Below are 19,578 nucleotides of genomic sequence, written 5' to 3'. Positions count from 1 at the left end.
GGCTCCTGGGTAGGCGCTCCATGACACCTTCCGGCCTTTGGCCGGGGGCGGGGGGCTTCCCGCGCTTCCAAAGACGGGCAGTGGATACAGTGGTGGGATTTGGTCGGTGTATCGGCTGAATGGGATACACTGCACAGAACAGGGCGCGGGGTATCGTGGGACCGCCCGCCTTAGGACGTTTCATCGCATGCCCAGACCATCCTCCTTAAGTTCTGACCCTTCCAAGTTTCTTGGCTCCTTTTCCAAGTGGTGCCGATGCCACCCAGATGGGGTGCCCGAGGCTGGGCTTTTGGGGGGCAGTGGTGGTCTCCTGGGCCCTGGACAACCTCCATCCTCGCGGGTGGGGGCTCACGTCGGACCAGCAGAACAGAGCTGGGCTGTCCCTGGTCTCTGTTGCCTGAGTCAACAGTGGATGTGATGCACACACGTGCATGGGGTAGCAATGTCAAGTGCAGCCTGTCCTGGACACTCCAGGCAGGGAAACCCATCCTGGGCGGCAGCATGATGGTTGGGGGGGGGCGCACTCTGGGGGAAAAACAGGCATAAGCTCCTTTTCCCCTACTCCATGGGCGGCAGGGAGCCAATTACAAGCTCATTTGGAGACCAAGCCCCAGGTGGTACCCCTGCGGGTGAGGAGGAGTGCTTTCAGCTGAAGCAGTGGTTGGGGCACCTGCCCCTCCCTGGACTGCTCTGGGCTTTTCCTCCCCTTGCGCAGTGATCTGCAAAGTGTTCTGCAGTGTACACTGCCGTTTCATCCAGGAACTCCTGGGGCTCAGCTCCCATCTCCCCAGTGGGGAACTCCCATTGCCCCACGGAGTCAGGAAGAGAAAGGCAGATGAGGGGCTTGGGGAAGGCAGGGTTCAGGATTCCAGGGCAGGCGGTGCGTGGTGCGCTCTAGGAGGGTGCAGGTTCCAGAGGTGGGGACCTAGGCTCTAGGCCCATGACTCCATTCAGGCGAGTGCAGGGACCAGGCCCTGGGTCAGCCAGTACTCCTTGGGGCCATGATGAGACCCTATCTCCAGGACAGAGGGTGAGGCCCCCGGGCAACTGCAGATGTCAGCTGGGAAGGAGCAGGCTGGCTCGGGTTGAGGATTTTCTCTTATTTCTTTATTGGGGTGGGGGTGGGGTGCATCATTCAGATCTTTGTGCTGGTGCCTACGTGCATACGAGTACACACACACACACAGGTATGTGTTCACGTATGTATACATATACACACAAGGCCAGAGCTCTGGTGTGCTGGAGGAGAGGCAAGCTCTTTTTCCAAGAGGGTATTAGAAAGAGGTTGATTCCAGAGGATGAGTGGTGTCTGAGGCTGTAGCCCCCCACAGGGTGGGCAGCCAGCTCTGTGTGAATGCTAGGGTGCAGCTGACAGCGCTGGAGGCCTGAGGGCTGGACTCTGAGAGGAGCTTGGGCAGACAGAGCAGCCTCCGGCCCCAACAGTGCCCTGGGCTGGCAGTCAGGCCCAGCCCTGGTCCTGAGAGGCAGGTCCTTGAGCTCCTCGGGAGGGCGTGACAACCCTGAGTGCTTCATGGGACCACTCGGTGGGCCCTCCTCTCTGCCAGGCCTGTCAGAGGACGACCCTCCGGTCCAGGTGGTCTGCACGCCCGCTCCGCTGGTGCCGCACTTCCAGGTGCTTGTTCTGGACCTTCTCAAAGTGCTGCAGCAGCTCTGCGTAGTCGATGCTGGGGGAGTCGGCTTTCTGGGACTTGGGGGCAGCCCAAGTCCCAGAAAGACTGTCTCTGGGAAGAGGGAGCAGAAATGCCCAGTGTCAGGGGATCGGCTCATGGAGGGGTTACTGCTGGAGGGCAGTGGGGTCAGGGGCAGAGCCACAGGCTGTGGGCTCAGCCTCTGGGCGTCTCAGGCCTGGCAACTCTTCCCTCACAGCCAGCCCCAGAGCTGGGAAGCCCCTGAACATCCCCGTCTTCCGCAGTTGGTGGGAACAGCCAACACTGCTGCTTGGCTATTGCCCTCGGCCTGTGGGCTGGCGATGGCGCCCAGAGCAGGCATCGCATTGGGAAGCATTTCCTGTTTACAAGTGGCTCCCTTTGGGGTGAAAGCCAGGGCTAGCAGCCAGCCAGGAAGCCAGCTGGGGCCTGGAACAGGGTCGGGGGAGAAGGGGGAGGTGGCAGCTTGGCCCTTTCTCTGAGGCAGGGCTAGGACTGGGGAGAACGGGAACTGCTGAAGAGCCTCTGCTGGGCCCTCCACTTGGCAGGATATTTGTTTTTGAGTGTTGGGGCCCTGAGGCCTGCAGTCACTCACTGTCCCTGGGAGAAGGAAAGCCGGTCTCACCATTGGACATGCCTTCAGCTCTGACATTCCTGTTGCTGCCCCCCTCTCCAGTTGCTCTGTACAGCAACACAGGTTGTGCACTGCACAGCTAGTGTGCATGATGCTCCCTATAATCGTGCAATTCGGTAGCCTTGCTGTCCTTGTCAAGCCCAGTGCTTAGCTTGCCCCTGGGGATGAGATCCCCTTGGGCTCCTGTCCTATTCCTACTCACCCTCCAGCAGTGTCTCATGAAACGTTCTGCTCCCTCCCTTTGGCCTCACTGGTTTGGAGGAGATGTGTGTGGGCTAGGAAGCATCTGTTTCCAGGCCCTGAGGCCTGGTGACCCTGGAAAGGGGTCTCAGGAAGATTGTGGGCTGCTCAGCTAAGCAGAGAATCTTGGGGCCCTTCAAGTTCATGAAAAGATGCCAATTGGTGGGGTGGGGGGTGGGGGTGGCGTGCAGGCAGTGGCAGAGCACAGGAACTAGACAGACCTGGACCCAACCATAACTCCACCGCTTCCTAGCGGTGTGACTTGGGCATGTGACTGTTTCCTCGTCTGCAAAGCGAGGGCTACCTAAGGAGCACTCTGGGGTGGCTGCCAAGATGCTTTGACACGATGTGTAAGAGCTTTGCCTGGTGTCCAGCCTCAGCTTAGGTACCTGGCAGGTGCCACTGTGGCTACAGTTCTGCCCCTTCAACGTGAGGCCAGCCGGGGCCCAGCAGCTTGAGGGTGGAAATAAAGGAGGCCATTTTGGGGGACACACAATGGAGCTCCCCCAAAATGAACTCTTGGCCATGAGTTCAGTCCAGCCTGACGGCCAGAGCCTGACAGTTGCCTCTGATGGCCCACCAGCCTGCTGGGCAGGACCGGGGCAGGGGGACTCTTCCCACAGTTGAGATGCCATCTGGGGCCTGGAGGCGGCCTCCTGCACCCCTGCTCAGCTCTGCCTGCCCACACCTGTTCCCTTCCCGCCTCCCTGCTGAAGATGCACCACCAGAAAACATCTTGGACGTGTCTACGGCTGTGGCTGCTGCTTTTCTGGGCCTGGCGCTCCTGCCTCCCTAGCGGGGCTCAGCTGACGTTAGTTCAACAAAGATCAAAAGTAGCTGGGTGGGGCCCATTCTAGAGGGCCAGGCTGTGGGCGGTGTTCTAGGCTGTGGTTGCTCCTGGGAAGGGACCTCCCAGGCACAGTAACTCTGGCGCCCAGGTGCCGCTGCTCCAAGAGAGCAGCCTGGACTTCTGAGGAGGCCAAGGGACGCCCCGGAGCTTTTGCAACCCTAAGTCCAGGGTGTAGCCAGATGCTCCTCTAACCCACTTAGGCAGGTGTGACCCTAAAGTGTGTCTTCTGATGCTGGGCACCCATGGCTCTGCGCGTTGCTCCCCATGACACTCCTGGCAAGCCAAGGCCTTAGGTTAGGGAAGCTTAGGGGCTCTAGAGAGATGCTTTCAGCACTGGATGGCAAACCTGGGGAGACGGGCATCGGTGCGGCGGGGGTGGGAAGAGTGGGCCACATCTGCTCCCTGGGCCCTTAGGGTGGCAAGAAGTCCTGCTCCCTGTGATGGGCAGACCCTTCCTGGCCTGAGGTCTTGGGAGCAGGGTGGGCTGTGTCCCCAAGAGTGGGAGACACTGCCTGGGCTGCTGAGCACACAGGCCAGGCCCGTTCTCCCTGCCCCACCTAACGCGGATGGCCGTTCTCAGGCCCTGCACGTCCTCTGTAGGTTCATAACCATCCTCGGGCACCGAGGCTGAGGCCAGCCAGCCTGCAGCACAGTGCGGCGAGTCTAGGACTCAGGGCTGGCTCTCACTCCTGCCATCCCACCCATGCACTTGTCACCAGCTTTTTCTTAGAGGTTCCCTCCTGCCTCACTGAGGAGACAGTCCCTGGGGAGTGGCCCAGAAGCCAGCGGGTGGGGGAGCTGTGGTCCCCAGGGCCCTGACGGCGCCTGGAGCACACAGAACCAGGGATGGGCGAGGAGTGTACAAACTCCCCCAGCTGTTCCCGGCTCTAAGGCCTGCCCTGCAACTCGACCCTGTCTGCCAGCTGTCTGCCCCTCCCAGGGCTGGGACTGTCCGCAGCTCCCTTCCCAGGGTGAGAGCTGTCTTCCGGGCCCCACCCTGCAATCTGACCCCTTCCCCAGCTGTTCAGAAGGCCCTTGGCGTGCCCACTGCTCCTGTGCCCCTATCTACGGTATCTCTTCCTAGGTCCTTACAAAGAAAGGCTGGGGACCCAGGACATTGAAGGCTAGGGGGTGCCTCACACACCCATTTAGTCCAAATGTGCATTTACTGACCAAGTAACCAAGAGCCCAGAGAGGGCACTGGGCTTGCTGGAGGTCACACAGCAAATCCATGGCAGCGCTCACACCAGATCCTACTCTAGGCCTGCAAACCATGCACTGACCCTCAGAATCTTCTACCCAGACGCCTCAACCCCTTGGCTCAGGACTTCCCTGACCGTGGGAGCTTCTGAGGAAAGCCTAATTTTCCCAGCTTCCCTCTGCAAACTTGTTCTACCCTGGTTTGAGGAGTATGATTGCTCTGAGCCTCCACTCCCCTCCCAAGACGAGATCAGCATGCAGAGCCCTGGGAGAGGCGGGGCTGGCTCCCTGGCCAGGAGGCCTCCCAGGAAGGCAGGCTGGTTCCCACAGGGAGACTGGAGGTCACAGGGAAGCAGCCCTTCCTGCCTTCTCCCTGCTTCCGGCTGCACCTTCCCCTCCCGGGTGCCTGCCAGGGTGACCCTAACACTATGGGGCGCTGGAAGGGACAAGGCAAAGGCTGGGCCAGCGAGGCCCGGTGTGGATTCTGGGCCACTCTTGGAGTCTCTTGGGAGCTGACAGGACTCCGGCCCCAGGAACCCACATGCGCGCCCCCCTCCATGGCTGACCCCGCTCCCCTGGGGACGCTGCGTCAGGTACTGTCTCCTGGGGACCACCTGGTGGCACCCCGAGCAGCTGGGGTGGCAGCCAGCTCAAGGCCTAGTCCTGCCACTGCAGGGCACTGCCTTCTGGGGAAACGGGGCAGGGAAGGCAGGAGCCTGTCTTGGTGGGGGCCGCACTCTCTGGGGGTTCAGCCTCTCCAGCTGGTCTGGGGCAGACAGTCTATCAGGTGCACCACACTCAGTCACCGGAGGGCCAGTCTGGGTGGGAGGGACAGTGGGAGCCAAAGCCAGCAGTGTGGAGCGCACAGAGGCTCCGGGCAGGCCTGTCTCAAGGCTGCCTGTGTCCATCGCAAGGGCAAGCACCCGAGGCCCTTTGCTGGAGCAAGGCGCCAGGCCTGCTGAGTGGCTCTAACAGCCTGGGAGGGAATTCTAGACACACAGGGCATCTGATGCAAGCTGGGCGCGCTCCATTCAGCGTAAATCTTCTCAGTGGCTCTGCTGGTTTCCATGGCGACCTGACAAGTGAAATTTTCCATCTCGGATGCCAAATGCCTGTGGATGAGGCAAAGCCTCCAAGGGTTACCAAATATAGACACGGCCCTACAGACTCTGGGGTAGGGGCCAGCCATGGGTTCAGGGTGGGAGCCCGCAGCCCTCTGACCAGAGGCTGCCAAGTTGGGCATCTTCTCGGTGGAGGGGTGCCTAGGACCTGTTCCTTCCATGGGCAAGACCTGAGCAGGGGAGCCTTGAGTGCACTCCTGCCTCCCCACCCCACCCAGGAGGTGGCCGAGAAGGTCCTAGCAATGATGGGGTCTCCCAGTGACCCAGGGTTGAGCCTCTGCCACAGACAGGGTGGGGAGAGGGGCTATGTGAGGCCTGGGAGGTGCCCAGGACAGGCTCCTCCCTCGCTCGATGGCCACTGGGGCCCCCATCTCTAAGCTGGGGCAGGAACTCCTTCCCCTGCCTGGAGTTTCTCTTCAGGGTCCTTTGTCTGGGTAACTCCAGATGCCCTCAGAGGTTTTAGATTTTTGCATAGCCTCACTGAGCTGGACCCTGATTGCCTGGAAGTGTTGCTACTCCCGGCCACCGTGCGAACGCTCCCAGAATCCCTCGCTCAGTGCTCTGATGTGGAACACAAAAGGCCAAGGGGCAAGTGGCTGCGGGGGCGGGGATGGTGGCCACAGTGAAAAAAGGGGTGGGATGCTGAAGTGAGGGAGGCCTCGGCAGCCCCCGGTACGGCCCTTCCTCACCAGGCTCCTCTGGACCTGTCCCTGCTCGGGGGCGGGGCGGGGGCAGCAGTCCCCAGCCAGCACTCACTCGGTCTGCAGCAGCTCGGGGTTGGGCACACACTGGAGCCGGTGTGAGAGCAGCTGGAAGGCGCTGCTCTGCGGCAGGAGCATGAGCAGGCCGTAGAGGGCCTTGATCAGGTAGGGGTTGTTCTTCACGTCCAGCAGCTGCAGGCGCAGATCTGGGGTGGGCAGAGGGCAGGGTTCAGGGACCTGGTACTGCTCTGGGACATGCCCAGCCCATACTCCCTGCCTCCAACTGGCCAGGACCACAGGGACCTGGTGCCATGACACCCACAGCCCAAGGACCCAGCTGTGTGGGCCCAGCCAGGTGGCCGTGGCTTCCAGCGAGTCAGGGGCTCCTTCACAGCCCGTCGCGCTGCTCCCGCCTCCCCCAGGAGTGTCCTAGCAGTTTCCATGATCTCATCTTCCTTTCTACCTGCCCACCTGCCTGTCTGAACTTTCCAACAGTCATCTCAGCCCGACAACCCCGAGACGCGCTGTGGGGCCTGGTCTGTTCTCCGCCCCCTGCTCAGCTGCCTCCCTGGTGATATGAGGGCTCGGGGCCCGCAGTGTAACAGATTCTCCAGTCGGCTCCGCACGTGCCAGCACGGGAGAGCTATAAATAGGGTGTGCTGGAGAGAAAGACGGTGGATTAGGACAGTTTTAAGAGAGGGCAGGATGGAAAAACACTTTTGTGTGTAGCGACACACACCAAAGCCCCGGAGTGTCTGGAAGGTGCTTCTGGGGCTCTGGCTCACATGCCAGCCCTGCCACCACCCTGCCAGGTGGAAAGAGACACACCCGGGGGGCTGTCCAGCACTCATTCCAGCCCAAGCTGCAGCACAGAGCCCGCTAATGGCTGGCTGTACCACAAGGCAGTCCCAGCTTCCCCAAGGCGCACAGGGGAGGCGGGATTGGAAATGGGTTCACTACTCTCCTGCAAGCCTCTCCAGGAGAATCACTGGCTTCTACTTTCTTGTGTCCCTAGGCCCAGGCCAGGCATTGTTTGTGGAGGGTGTGCCATGTGCTTTGGGAAAGGGGCTACGTCACTCTGGCAGCCGCCACACAGGGGGTCCCGCTGACGTAGGGAGCCTGAGCACCAAGCCTTAGGGCCAGGGTGTCGGGGAGCAGGGAGCAGAGGAATGGAGGCCTCCTGGCGCCCTCCAGAGGAGACCCCCACCACCACTGTCCCAGGCCTGGCTGCCCAGCAGAAGCACGAGCCTGTTTCCAGTCCTTGCTTCCCTTTGGGCCTTGGGGAAGCGGGCACTGCCTGTGGCCAAACCAGCCACCTCTAGGATCCAGGTGACTCAGGGCTGGGACGGTGTTGGGCGAGACCAGGGTGTATCTCTGCTGTTACCCTGCCCCAGCAAAGCCCTGGGCTTGAGGAGAAGGTGCTTGGAGTTCCTCCAGGGTCAGGGAGGGAGGGCAGTCATCCCAGGGATGCTTCTGGAATGCCAAGAATGTACAACTGGAGAGTTGAGTCAGGACAGACCAACAGCGGGAGCAGGGTCTTTTTAGGACCTGACCTCAGGTGGCCGCGTAGGCGCCTGTGTCCCTGGGAGGCCCTCGAGGAAGTGAAATGTCAGGCTGGGCACACTTGGGACAGGCAACAGCGGGAGCAGGGTCTTTTTAGGACCTGACCTCAGGTGGCCGCGTAGGCGCCTGTGTCCCTGGGAGGCCCTCGAGGAAGTGAAATGTCAGGCTGGGCACACTTGGGACAGGCTTTAGTGCACTCTGCGGAGAGCAGGGTCTCCCTCCTGCCCTTCTGTCTCCAGGGCATCAGTTCCCACGGCACCCTGCTGCCTGACGACGCTGCCCTTTGAAGGGGGCTCAGGAGGGGATGGGAACGGGTGTTCTTCAGCCCTTGCATTCAATTTGGGCTCCAGGGCTCAGGCTGATAGGCTTAGGCTGGGCGGGTCAGAGACGCTGCCAGAGAGTACGAGAGGCCCGGGCGGTCAGCTTGGCAGGGAAGGTGGGCACCAGCAGGGTGGCCGCCTGGCTTCTCTGTACATTATAAATACACGAGCGTCATTCAAAGTGTGTATGTCGAGGCGCCGAGAGCTGTGCTCGCCCCAGCCAGCTGCCACTTTTGCACATTCAGCCTGAGTGTTACTAAGCAGGCAGCTCCTGCCCACTGGCTCCCAGCAAATGCCAACTCTTCTTTCAGGGAGGTGCACGCATGGCTCTTGGGCCAACAGGAGCACCTGCAGAGGGACCCGGGGGACCCATGACTTCAGAGAGCCAGGGCAGAGGCAGCAGGCTCGGAGGGGTGGCTGGGTAGCCCAGGGGCCTGGTATCAGCCTTCAAGGGGGTTCTGCTGTCAGTGCTGGCTCATGTCCATGAGACTCACCTTGAGAGATACAGGCAGTACCCAGGTTCTGATGCCACATGCCCCAGCCCTGCTCTGGCTGGCCTTGCAGGCCTATCATCCCAGTCTTTATTTTTTTATTTTTCTGAGACAGGGTCTCGCTCTGTCGCCCAGGCTGGAGTGCAGTGGTGCAGTCACAGATCACTGCAGTCTCCACGTCCTTGGCTCAAATGATCCTCCCACCTCAGCCTTCTGAGTAGCGGTGACTATAGGCATGCACTATCATGCCTGGCTAATTTTTTAAAAATTCTGTAGAGATGAGATCTCACTATGGTGCCCAGGCTGGTCTCAAACTCCTGCCCTTAAGAGATGCTCTAGCCTCAGCCTCCCAAAGTGCTGGGACTCAACAATCCAGAAGCTTCCCTGGGGTGACTGCTCTTCCTCCCTCCCCAGCCAAAAGAGACCAACTGGAGCTTGGCTCCACCCACCCCACTCCAGGCCAGCCTTGGGCTCATGGTGTGAGGCGTGGTGGGAGGTGGTTCTTACACGTGAAGATGGGACACTCGATCAGCTGCACCAGCTTGTCCACCTCTGCAAGGAAGTCCACGGTGACCTCCAGGTCCCCACTGAGTGTGCAGTCAAGGAAAGTCTGACTGCTGGGCCAGCACAGCCGCAGCTCAGAGCACCATGCGCCCTCCCCACCTGCGCCTGGCTTCCTGTGCACAGAGCCTGGTTCTGGTGAAGCGGGATTTGGCGCACAAAGGACACCAGTCTCTTCTCCTCTCCTTGCCTTTCTGTCCTAAATGGAACCCCCCTGTTCGGGAGTTCCAGGTTCTGCTCCAGCAGCTGTCTCCTCTGCACCCTCCTGGGCTGGGAGAGGCTCTTATCGCAGCGCTGCAGCCCACTGTGGGAGGGATGCGCAGGAAGGGTTCTCTCCTTTCCCGCCAGCAGGGCTTCACCAGGGCTGCTTGTGGCGCTGGGCAGTGGCCCGCCAGTCTCTGGGTCACAGAAGTGGCTGAGAGGAGCAAATCCAGGTTGTAGAAGGTAAGCAGGCACACTGTGGGGAGCCCGGCAGGGCCACACCTAGCCCTCCACTGAGGTACCTCCTGGCCCCTTCTTCCTGACTCCCAACTCCTGGCTGGTGATGTTGCCTTCTAAACAGCACTCCAATCCTGGCTTACATGGCAGGCACCCACGGATGGGGCTAGTTTGCTTCTTGGTGTTTTAAAAAAAATCTGGCCAGGTACGGTAGCTCACACCTGTAATCCCAGCACTTTGGGAGGCCGAGGTGGGCAGATCACTTGAGGTCAGGAGTTTGAGACCAGCCTGGCCAATTTGGTGAGACCCTATCTCTACTAAAAATACAAAAATTAGCCGGGCATGGTAGTGAACGCCTGTAATCCCAGCTACTTGGGAGGCTGAGGCAGAAGAATCACTTAAACCTGGGAGGCGGAGGTTGCAGTGGGCCAAGATCACTCCACTGCACTCCAACTTGGGTGACAAAGCGAGACTCTGTCTCAAAAAACAAAACAAAACATCTAACCCTGGATGCCTTTTGAGGAGCGCGGTGCTGAGGTGAGCATTGGTGCCTCCTGCTTCCGAGGCCTCCGCCCAGTCTGCTTCTCCCCAGCGTGTCATCCTCAAGCCTGTCGGGCTCTAGCTCTGTGGCCCCCGAAGGCCCACGCCTGGGCTGAAGCCTGCAGGCTCACCCAGCCGTCCACCTACCTATATTTCCAGCTCCGGGCCTTCTCCCCTACCCACACCAGGCCCAGGAGGAACTGCAATGAGCAGAGGGCAGCCCCCTTCTCCCAGGGGCAGGAGCTGGGGTTCTCTCTTACCCCAGCATCACCTGCTGGCACCCGCCGGGCTGGGCCTCCTCAGTCCCAATCCCAACCCACAGGGTTTCTCCCGGGCCAGTTCCCCTCCAGGAGCCCCTCTTGGCTGCCAACCTCGCTCTCCCAAATACACCCCTCCCCTCCCAGTGTCCTGGTGGCCCTGATGTCACAAGCCCTGAGGCTGAGTGGAGGGGTGGGGACAGGAGCATGGCACTTGGGCCTGCCTGTTGGGTGGAAAGGGGGCAGACGGCCCCTTCCTGCCCCTCAGTGGCCCAACCCCAACCACAGCGAGAGGAAGGATACAACTTCTGGATGAGGTCATAGGCATGCCGGTAGTTCTGGGTGAGGAAGCAGAGGGACACCGTGGTGACTGGGTTGTGGCACCAGGAGCGGTACAGGCAGCAGAACAGGTTCTGGCTCTCCTGTAGGGGAAGAGGTGTGAGCCGTGAGGAGACCCCCGCTCCTTGCCCCCTCCCGGTCCATGTGGGGACCTGAGGGAAGGGCCACAGGTCTAAGACCCAGGGGTCTTCGGTCGGGGGCAGCCGGAGCCAGCTTAGCACTCCGGCTGTTAGGCATCCCGGCTGGGAACGAGCCGTCACAAAGGAAAAGCTGACAGCTCCTCCGCAGACCCTGTCATTACCTCCCAGTCCCAGAGCTGTGTGGTGGCTGCAAGGGCCTGGCTGGGAGTGGCTGTCCTTTGTGCTGGCACGTCTGCCCTCGGCAAAATCACAGTAATTGTCCCCTACTCCCCGCCCCCCTCCAGAACTCTGTGGTCCCGGAGCCCCAAGGGGCTGGGAGGGCGACGGGGGAGTGGGCAGGGAAGGGAGGAAGCACACTTGAATGCCATCTCCTCCCCACCTCTGCAGGCCACCTCCAACACTTGGAAACCACCCAGGAACCCAGCCCACACTTGGGGGAGCCCCGGCCCCTGAGGAAAATTCTTAAGGCCTCTGCGAATGTCTGGAAGGAACCACAGGAGGGAGGCAGGGCTGTGGCCTGGATCGTGCAGAGCCACTTGGCCCCAGATGCCCCCGGACATGGGCCTGGATATCCCCGAGGCTCCTGGGGAGGGTGCAAGCAGGGTCTGAGCCGGCAGGGGGCCTGGGATATGAAACCCCTGGAGTCCCTGCCTCCAGGACAGCGCCTGTCCCTGCACGGCCTCTGCAGCCACCACCCTCAGCCAGGACATGAGAGGCCTGGGACCCGCATCTCTCCTTGTTCATAGGGGAGTGAGACTGAGTGTCCTTTCTGCCCTCTCGGACAAGTCGTCGGCGCGTCCTCATCCAGAGCCTGGGACGGATGGGCAGCAAACTCGACACCCTGGCCTCTGACAGGTGCCTTAGGAGCCAGATGTGCTCAGCTGTGGGAGAGAGGGGCTAGGCCAAGGAGGGCGAGAAGAGCAGTTAACCCCTGATTCGCCAGCAAGGTTATAACCCAGGGGCCTGGCCCTGAGAAGGTAGCACTGACCAGCGGGGTCGGCCCACAGCCAGCAGAGCCTCTGTTTTCAAGGGGGCAGTGCCTGGAGTGGGACTGGGGTGTCAACCAATGGAAAAGGCAGGGCTGTTGGGGGGTCAGGATGGACACATGGACCCTTCTGCGGGCAGAGACCTCAGTGAGGGTGACATGACACACCTGTGGTTAGTGCTGTGTGCAGCCACTCACCCAGGATCCCTATTTCCCAATGGACCAGGGGAGGTCTCGATGTCAACCCCATCTTCTCCCTGACAGCCTCCTGGGGCCAGCCGAGGGGCGGGCTGACACACGGTGTGCCCCGGCATACAGGAGCACGCCTGAGGACGGAGTCACGGACGCAGCCTACCAGGGTCTTCAGGTCCTTCAGCTGGTTCCTTAGCTGGAAGAGTTCCGTGGAGGTCAGCAGGATGGTGTTGAGGGCGTGGACCATGGTCGAGGCGAACTTGAGGTCCTCCTCCCGCAGCAGGATGTCTGCCATCGAGTGGAAGATGTTCTCCGCGTTCAACAGGAGGCACAGCTGCCTGGAGAGCAGGCAGAGTGGGGTCAGGGCGCAGGACGAGCTGCGTCTCAGCAGCTCCTCGCGGGAGGCCTCCTCGCGGTTTTGCAGCATTCTGGGGAAATCTGCCCTTTCCCGAGGCTGGTGTAGAGCCATGACTCTGAGGCCTGTGGTTGCGGGGGGCGGGGAAGGGTGGGGGGAATGCCGCACCTGCCTCCAGGCTTCCCAGCACTGCCTACCTGGGCCTAGCCATGCCAGGGTGCCCCACGCTATACTAATCCCTGGGCACAAAAGAAACAGCTGGGCCTCCAAAATAGTCCCTAGGACCCCGTCACCTTCCTGAACTCCCACATGCTTGGGCAATGCCTGCCACCCCAGGCCAAGACACGGCTGTCCCCTGCTGGGCTTTCTTCTCTTGCTAGAGCTCATCTTCATCCGGCCAATTCTCCACACATCGGTCACCTGTTTACTGCCCCACTCCTCCTCCTGGAAGCCCCTGAGGTCAGGGATTTGTGCTGTTCGGGCCGTACCCCCTGGCCTGGAGCAGAGATCCATGTGGGAGCAGCGTTGCGACCCTGAGTTTTTTCTTCACTGTGCGGCTGGTGAAACTCTGGTGAAGTGGCTTGACCAAGGTCGCGGAGTCACTTAGGGCCAGAGCCCAGCTCGCTGGTCCCTGGGCCATGACCCCTTTCCCATCTCTTGTCTAGTAAGAGTCATTCAGTGCTAAGGATTGGACTTTGTGAGAGGAGCCTCCCCATTATAAAAAGGAAAAAACCGAACCCAGAGGATGAAAGCAGATTCCCCAGGGTCCCTGGGCCAGATGACACTGGCAGTGAGAAGTGGGTGGTGAGGACAGGCTTGGAGGAATCCGCGCTGCTTTTCCACGTGCCCTCGGAGGCCTGGCCTGCAGGGGAAGGGCGCCTGGGCAATGCTTCCCAGCCGGAGTCCCAGGGATTTGGGAGCTTCCCAGAACAGCATGATGCAGGCAAGATGGGGCAGGAGTGGGGTGGCCGGTGAGAGGGTGGTGTGCAGCACTGTGCTTCCTGACTGCTGGGCTGGCGGCAGCATGGCACCCCTGCCCACACCACCTCCCATCTAGGGCTGAGCTCTGGAGCCTGACGCCGCATCCCGTCTCCAGGGAAGCATCACCACGGGTCCCACATGGCGTTGGAGGCCCCGAGGTCTCAGGTGCTCAGTGAGGTGAGCCACATTTCTTGGTGGGAGGCCTGAAACACCTCCATCTCCTCCTAGGTCGCTGGACTCAGCCTCCGCTCTGCATGACCTGGGCCCAGCTTCCCGAATGCCCCTGAACGCCAGCCACGGCTCTGGGGCCAGACTGGAGAAGATTCCTCCCCACCCCCAGCCCCAAAGGAACCCCAGAGCATTTGGTAACAAAGAGGCCAGACCACAAAGTGCAAACAGTAGGCAGGCCGTTCCAGCCTACCCTGGCTGGAGCCTGCAGGCCTGGGCAAGAAACCACGAGAAACAGAAACAAGCGGCGCAGGGAGGGGGTGGCGGCCACACGAGCGAGGGCCGCTTCATCTCCCTGCACATGCCACCAGGACCCTGCCGTGCCGGGGGCTCCCCCGGGATTAGGTGGGAGGTGAAGGCCTCAGCCAGGTGTCCCCAACTACCAGCAGTGTGACCTCAATGTCTCTGCACAATTTCTCCACTTTAATTAGGGGCAATACGTATCTGTGAAATAGGGGGAAGTTCTCAGAGGGCAGCCTGAGGACGAGGAAGGCAGACGAGGAACAAGCCATGTAAGGCCAGTGTGTGGGACACGGTACCACAGGGGCCACGGCTCCTCTGGGGAGCTGCTGGCCGCAGAGTTTGGAAAGCCCAGCCAGGCAGCCACAAGCCAAAGGCCAGGAGGTGGCGGCCCCGCTGTAGAGCCCAGACTGTGCTTCCCGGCCCCTCCCGGTCCCCCAACCCCTCCATGAGCCCTGTCTCCACGGCTGTGGGACAGAAATGTTCCAGAAGGGCAGGCACTGGAGGAAGGGGGGCGTTCTGACAAATGGTCACAAGTGCCCATCGCCAGCAGCTGGTGCCGTCTCCATGACAGAGGCCGACAGCTGAGCCGCTGCCAGGCAGCGCTCTCCAGGGATCCAGGCCGGCAGACGGGACCTGTGGCAGCGGAGGGCAGGGTGGCGCCCACGTGAGGGCAGGCTGAGGAGGCTGTGGAGGGAGAGATGGACGAGGGGCTGGTGGCGAGGAGAAGCTGCGCCTCCCGGTGGTCTGTGGTCCCCATCGGTGAGTCCCACACGTGCCCTCCACCCTGAGCCCCCGCTGGGCTCTAGCTGGAACAGCTGCTTGCCTGGTGGAAGGCCCTGCCTGGCCACCTAGCAGGCATTTCAAACCTCGCTGGGCTACAACCAACCCTTGGTGTCCCCATGGACTTGCCACCCCCTCCTCATCTCAGTAAATGGTGGCATTGCCCACCCAGCTGCTCAGGCCCAAACCACGAGTCATCCTGACCCCCAGTCCCTCTGTTGGGTCCACTGGCAGGTATGGGGGCCTTACCCTGGGACCACCTCCTACACGGCCACCCTGCCCCACACCTGCCCCCGTGCCGAGCGGCTGTCAGTATCACCTGCCTGGTCCGTCTCTCCATGTCTCAGGATCTGCCTCCTGCTGCTTCTCCTGCCCCCACAGTCCACCCTCCACACACCAACTGGACAATCCTAAAGCATGCCCACCAGAGCATGCCCCTCCCTGCTGGGATTTGCTAGCGGCTTCCTCCTGGATCTGAAACAAACCCAGCCCCTCACCCCGGCCTACAGGGTCTCACACCTCCCACGGGTTCCTCTCCAGCCTCCCTCTTCTGTTCCTCCTCCACTGAAGGTGTTCTAGCCTCTTGGGTTTTCCGGTTCCTGACCTCGCCAAGCCCATGTGGCCCTAGAGGCTCCACCTGTTCTGCCCTGGCCCGATAGCTCGGCCAGGAACGGCATGGAGCAGGGTCCTCCCAGACATCGAGGCCTCGGCTGCAACCTCAGGTCCTGGTGAAGCCTCAGTCTGAAACGCATGCCCCTCCTACCAGACCCTTCTAAGAGAAAGTTCTGGTTCTTTCAGGGCACTCATCCACAAGAAGCAAGGGTCTCCTGGACAGAACAGGAGGTGCAATGACCCCCCACGCCCTCCCCCAGGCCAGCACATTCTCTCCGTTCATGCCCAGGCAGGCCTCTGTGCTGTGCAAACAGCGGTGTGTGGAAAACGGCGGCCTGATGTTACATTTTTGCCCTTGTCACCCCTCAGGCCAAGCCCTGGCCTGGCTGCCTTGCCCTGCCCTGCCCTTCCCTGCCCAGATCTTGTACTCTCTCTCTTTATTTTGTGTTTTGAGATGGAGTCTTGCTCTGCCGCCCAGGCTGGAGTGCAGTGACACAATCTCGGCTCACTACAAGCTCCACCTCCCAGGTTCACGCCATTCTCCTGCCTCAGCCTCCCGAGTAGCTGGGACTACAGGCGCCCGCCACCAAGCCCGGCTAATTCTTTTGTATTTTTAGTAGAGGCGGGGTTTCACTGTGTTAGCCAGGATGGTCTTGATCTCCTGACCTCGTGATCCACCCGCCTGGGCCTCCCAAAGTGCTGGGATTACAGGCGTGAGCCACCACGCCCGGCCTAGATCTTGTACTCTCTTGCTGGCCAAAGAGGCCTGGGAAGCCAGCTCATCCCAGGAGACTCCGGAGCACACGCCTCCTCACGAGATGTCTCCCTCTGAGTATCGCTAATTAAAGCACCACAAGAGGGAAAGGGAGAGGAGAGGCCGGGCGTAGGCACCACAGAGAGCAGTGCTGAGGCCCTGCCATGCTCCAGCCGCTCGCTCAGCCACCCTTGCCCCAGGAGGAGGAGCCTGGAGAGGCTGTTCTGGGGCTGGCAGCAGAGGGGCCTCCACTGAGGGCGACTCCCAACCTGCCGCTGGGGAGGAGGTGGGGGCCGCATCCTGCCTCGACCCCAGGTCACCCTAGGTCTGGGGAGAAGGATCCCAGCTCACTGGGTTGCAAAGCCTCAAGAAGACAGTAATAATAGCAGAAGTGCTGGCCAGCTCACGGGGTCCTTACTAGAGGCCAGGCTCAGGGTGGAGGGTGTGAGAAGTGGGTCCTTGAGTCAGGAAGCTGGGGAGGGAGGAAAGAGGGCCCATTTTCCACTACAGTCCCCAGTCCACACCAGGATCTGTACAGACAGGTGGCCTCGGAGTTACCACGCACCTGGCACTGGGCTCTGAGCTAGCTCCACTCGCGGTGTCATGCTGAGTCCTCACATAACCTGGGCAGGGTTGCCACCCCCATTGCAAAGAAGAGGAATCTGAGGTTCAGAGAGGACCCACAGCTGACCAGAGGAGGAGGAACAGAGGATTCAGACCTAGAAGAATCGCCTTCCAGAACCTGAGTTCTTCCTCACCACTCTGCTTCCCCATGCCCGCTGTGAGTGGGCACCAGGGGCTGTCCCTGCCCGGCGGAGGCCTGGCAGATGGCTGCCTTGCAGGGCTGCTGCGTCATCAGTTCTTTGCTGAGCCCCAGCCCAGCTTGAGTTGCCTGCCTGGCTCCTAAGCACAGCGTCAACAGTGGAGCACAGCTTGCAAGCATTAAACATGTGCCCATATTTTCCAACACCCGCATGAAAACGCTATTCGTCATGAGACAATGGCCTGGAATGTGCTTGGGAGCAAGGCAGAGACCTGGGGTGGGAGGGAACCTGAACAGGGTCTGGGAGGGCATAGGGGACCTCTTGTACCACCCTGGAGGCCCACTGTGGGGCTGGAGGAGGGCAGGGGTCCACGGGGGAGTGTGTTGAGTCAGTAATGGGGCCTCTGGTGTATCCCGGTGACTCAGGCACAGGCAGGGGGGATGTGGCCAGAAGGCAAGGAAGGACACACGCCATTTAGGGAAGGCTCTTCTCTCAGTGACAATGGAGCTTTTGGCCCAGCAGGGGCTGTGTCACTGGTTGTGCCCTTTACACACAGCCCAGAGGCCCTGTGGACTGGGCTCTGCCTCCCTGTCTTGGGCTGCCAGCTGCTGCCTGGACAGCTGCTACCCCTTCCAGGTCTGGTTTTGTGCTGGGGGTGGGACCAGCTTCTCTTTGGTTTCTCTGCCACATACCAGGAGCTCTCAGAGGAGCAACCTGCCCTCGGCCTGCTCTGAACTTCGCAGAGCCCAGTAGAGGGGGCGGTCACTTTTCCTTAAGAACTGAGACCACACAGCCTTGCCCATGAATATTCCCTCTGGGGCAGCCTCCAAGGCCAAGGCTAAGGCTCATGCTGGGACCAGGGAAGGAGAGATGTGGCTCTGCATCCCCTTGCAGCCTTCTCCACTGCTCTGGAGCAGCGTCTGCCTGGAGGTGACTGCACCACACCTGCCAGGCTGGTGTGAGCCTTTGTGTCACTGTCCCTCTCATCACTAACACTGGCAAGCGTCAGCACACATCAGGCGCCAGCCCTGGACAGCCACAGGCCTCCATGGGAGATGCTCTCTCAAACCCCCACCTGGCATCCACGCATAGCCCCTGCTTCAGGTGAAACCTGGGCCAGGGTGGGCAGGAGGAGTAAGGTGTCAACTGGCTTTGCAGGTGCCGCAGGTGTCTGGGTGGCTCTAGACTGGCCAGTCGCACCCTAAGGTCACGTGGTCCAGGCTGGCAGGAGCCCTGCCTCATGGTAGCAGAAGGGGTGGTGGGAGAAAGGCATGGACGGGGAAGACGGGAGCCTAGAGCCTGGCGCTGTCTTCTTTGTCCTGTCCTGGGCCGGGGGCAGGGCCCACACGCTGTATGTCCTCCAGCGATAAGACGTGTCACTGATTTGGGCAAAGTCAGGCCTTGGTTTGGAGGACAAGACTTCCTGGGGGCTTTACCCTCCAACACCCCTCCTGCCCGGGGCTGTGTGCAGAGCAGCAAAAGAGTTCCTGCGGAAACACTGCTGTCCGAGGGTGCAGCTGGCTGTGGCCAGTGGCCTTTCCCCACCTGGTTAGTTCCTGCGGGCCCGGAGCTGGGCGCGAGGAGGGCCAGCTCGCAGTGGGAGAGAGGGAGCAGGTCCTTTTAGGACAGACTCATCGTGGGAGCCTGGGGAGGGCAGAGCCTGGCACATTAGAGGCTAGGGACAGCTGAAGCCTGCTTGGGAGGGACTGGGGAATGGCTCCTTCGTCAGGCATCTGTTGGAGCAGGGCCCCATGCTGCAGGTGAGGCCCAGGAGGGCAGAGGACAGAGCTTGGGTCTCCTTGTGGGGAGGTGACATTCTGGCTCCCTGCCGTGCTCCGCCCTGGGGAAGCTGGACTCTGCCATGTGGCTTCAGGGAAGACATGAAACTTCCATGACCTCACGTCCTTGCACCCTCTGGAAACAGGAGCAGCAAAGTGACCAAGGCCAGAAACGCCTCCCCATCCTCACTGTCAGCTGATCCTTCCCACGTCCCTCACCTGTTTGCTCAGGATATTTGTGCTGGCTCCCTTTGGGGACCCTCCTCTGGCTCTGGTCACCAAGTAGGGGCATGCTGCCGCCGCCCCCCGCACCTCCACCTGCCCAGTGACTGTTAGGATGCTGAGCCATGTGCTGGGGACGGGAACCATACACTCACTGGGTGCAGGCTCTGCCCTCCCCACCCCTCCTTCTTCGGGCCTGGCTTCTTTAAGAGGGTGACCAAGGCAGCAGCAGATGATGCTTTTGACCCGTGGTGGGGGTGTTTAGGGTGAGTGTTCAGCCTGGGAGGAGGAGAGGCCGAGGGCCCAGGAATGCCCTTCCGCTAGCTAGCCTGCCAGCACTGGCCTCCAGGGCCCCTGGTGGACGCAGCCTGCCCCTCTGCCCAGAGGGGCCAACCTGGGGCTCAAGGGCAGGGATGTGGACAGGACACCAGAGGAGCTCAAGAGAAGTTCACGGGGAAATGGAGACTGAAGCAACCACCCCCTCCCAGGGGCCTCTGACATTCTTCACTGTCCCAAACAATAAGCCTCCAACAGCATGGGAAACAGCTGGCCCGGCGGGCAGAGACCCTGGACTCAAACCCTAGAAAGAGACGGCAAGGCTGAGAGATGAGAGTGGAGGCTG

General features: G+C 61.0%; 1 protein-coding gene across 1 annotated transcript in view; it reads right to left on the bottom strand.

The window, feature by feature from the left end:
* Positions 1-1,085: 1,085 nt before the first annotated feature.
* Positions 1,086-19,578, bottom strand: part of VAC14 (Vac14 homolog (S. cerevisiae)) — a 115,672-nt gene continuing 97,179 nt past the window's right edge. The window contains exons 15-19 of the mRNA XM_011962121.1: positions 12,403-12,577; positions 10,887-11,005; positions 9,295-9,374; positions 6,469-6,619; positions 1,086-1,742 (exon numbers count right to left, since the gene is read on the bottom strand). Coding sequence (XP_011817511.1) covers positions 1,571-1,742; positions 6,469-6,619; positions 9,295-9,374; positions 10,887-11,005; positions 12,403-12,577 — 697 coding nt within the window. The 3' untranslated portion in view covers positions 1,086-1,570. The remainder of the gene's footprint in view (positions 1,743-6,468; positions 6,620-9,294; positions 9,375-10,886; positions 11,006-12,402; positions 12,578-19,578) is intronic.

The sequence above is a fragment of the Colobus angolensis genome, unplaced genomic scaffold (assembly GCF_000951035.1).
Source record: "Colobus angolensis palliatus isolate OR3802 unplaced genomic scaffold, Cang.pa_1.0 Scaffold116, whole genome shotgun sequence".
Lineage (NCBI taxonomy): Eukaryota > Metazoa > Chordata > Mammalia > Primates > Cercopithecidae > Colobus > Colobus angolensis.
The sequence above is the reverse complement of the archived record's forward strand: the minus strand, read 5'-3'. Positions and strand labels throughout refer to the sequence as shown.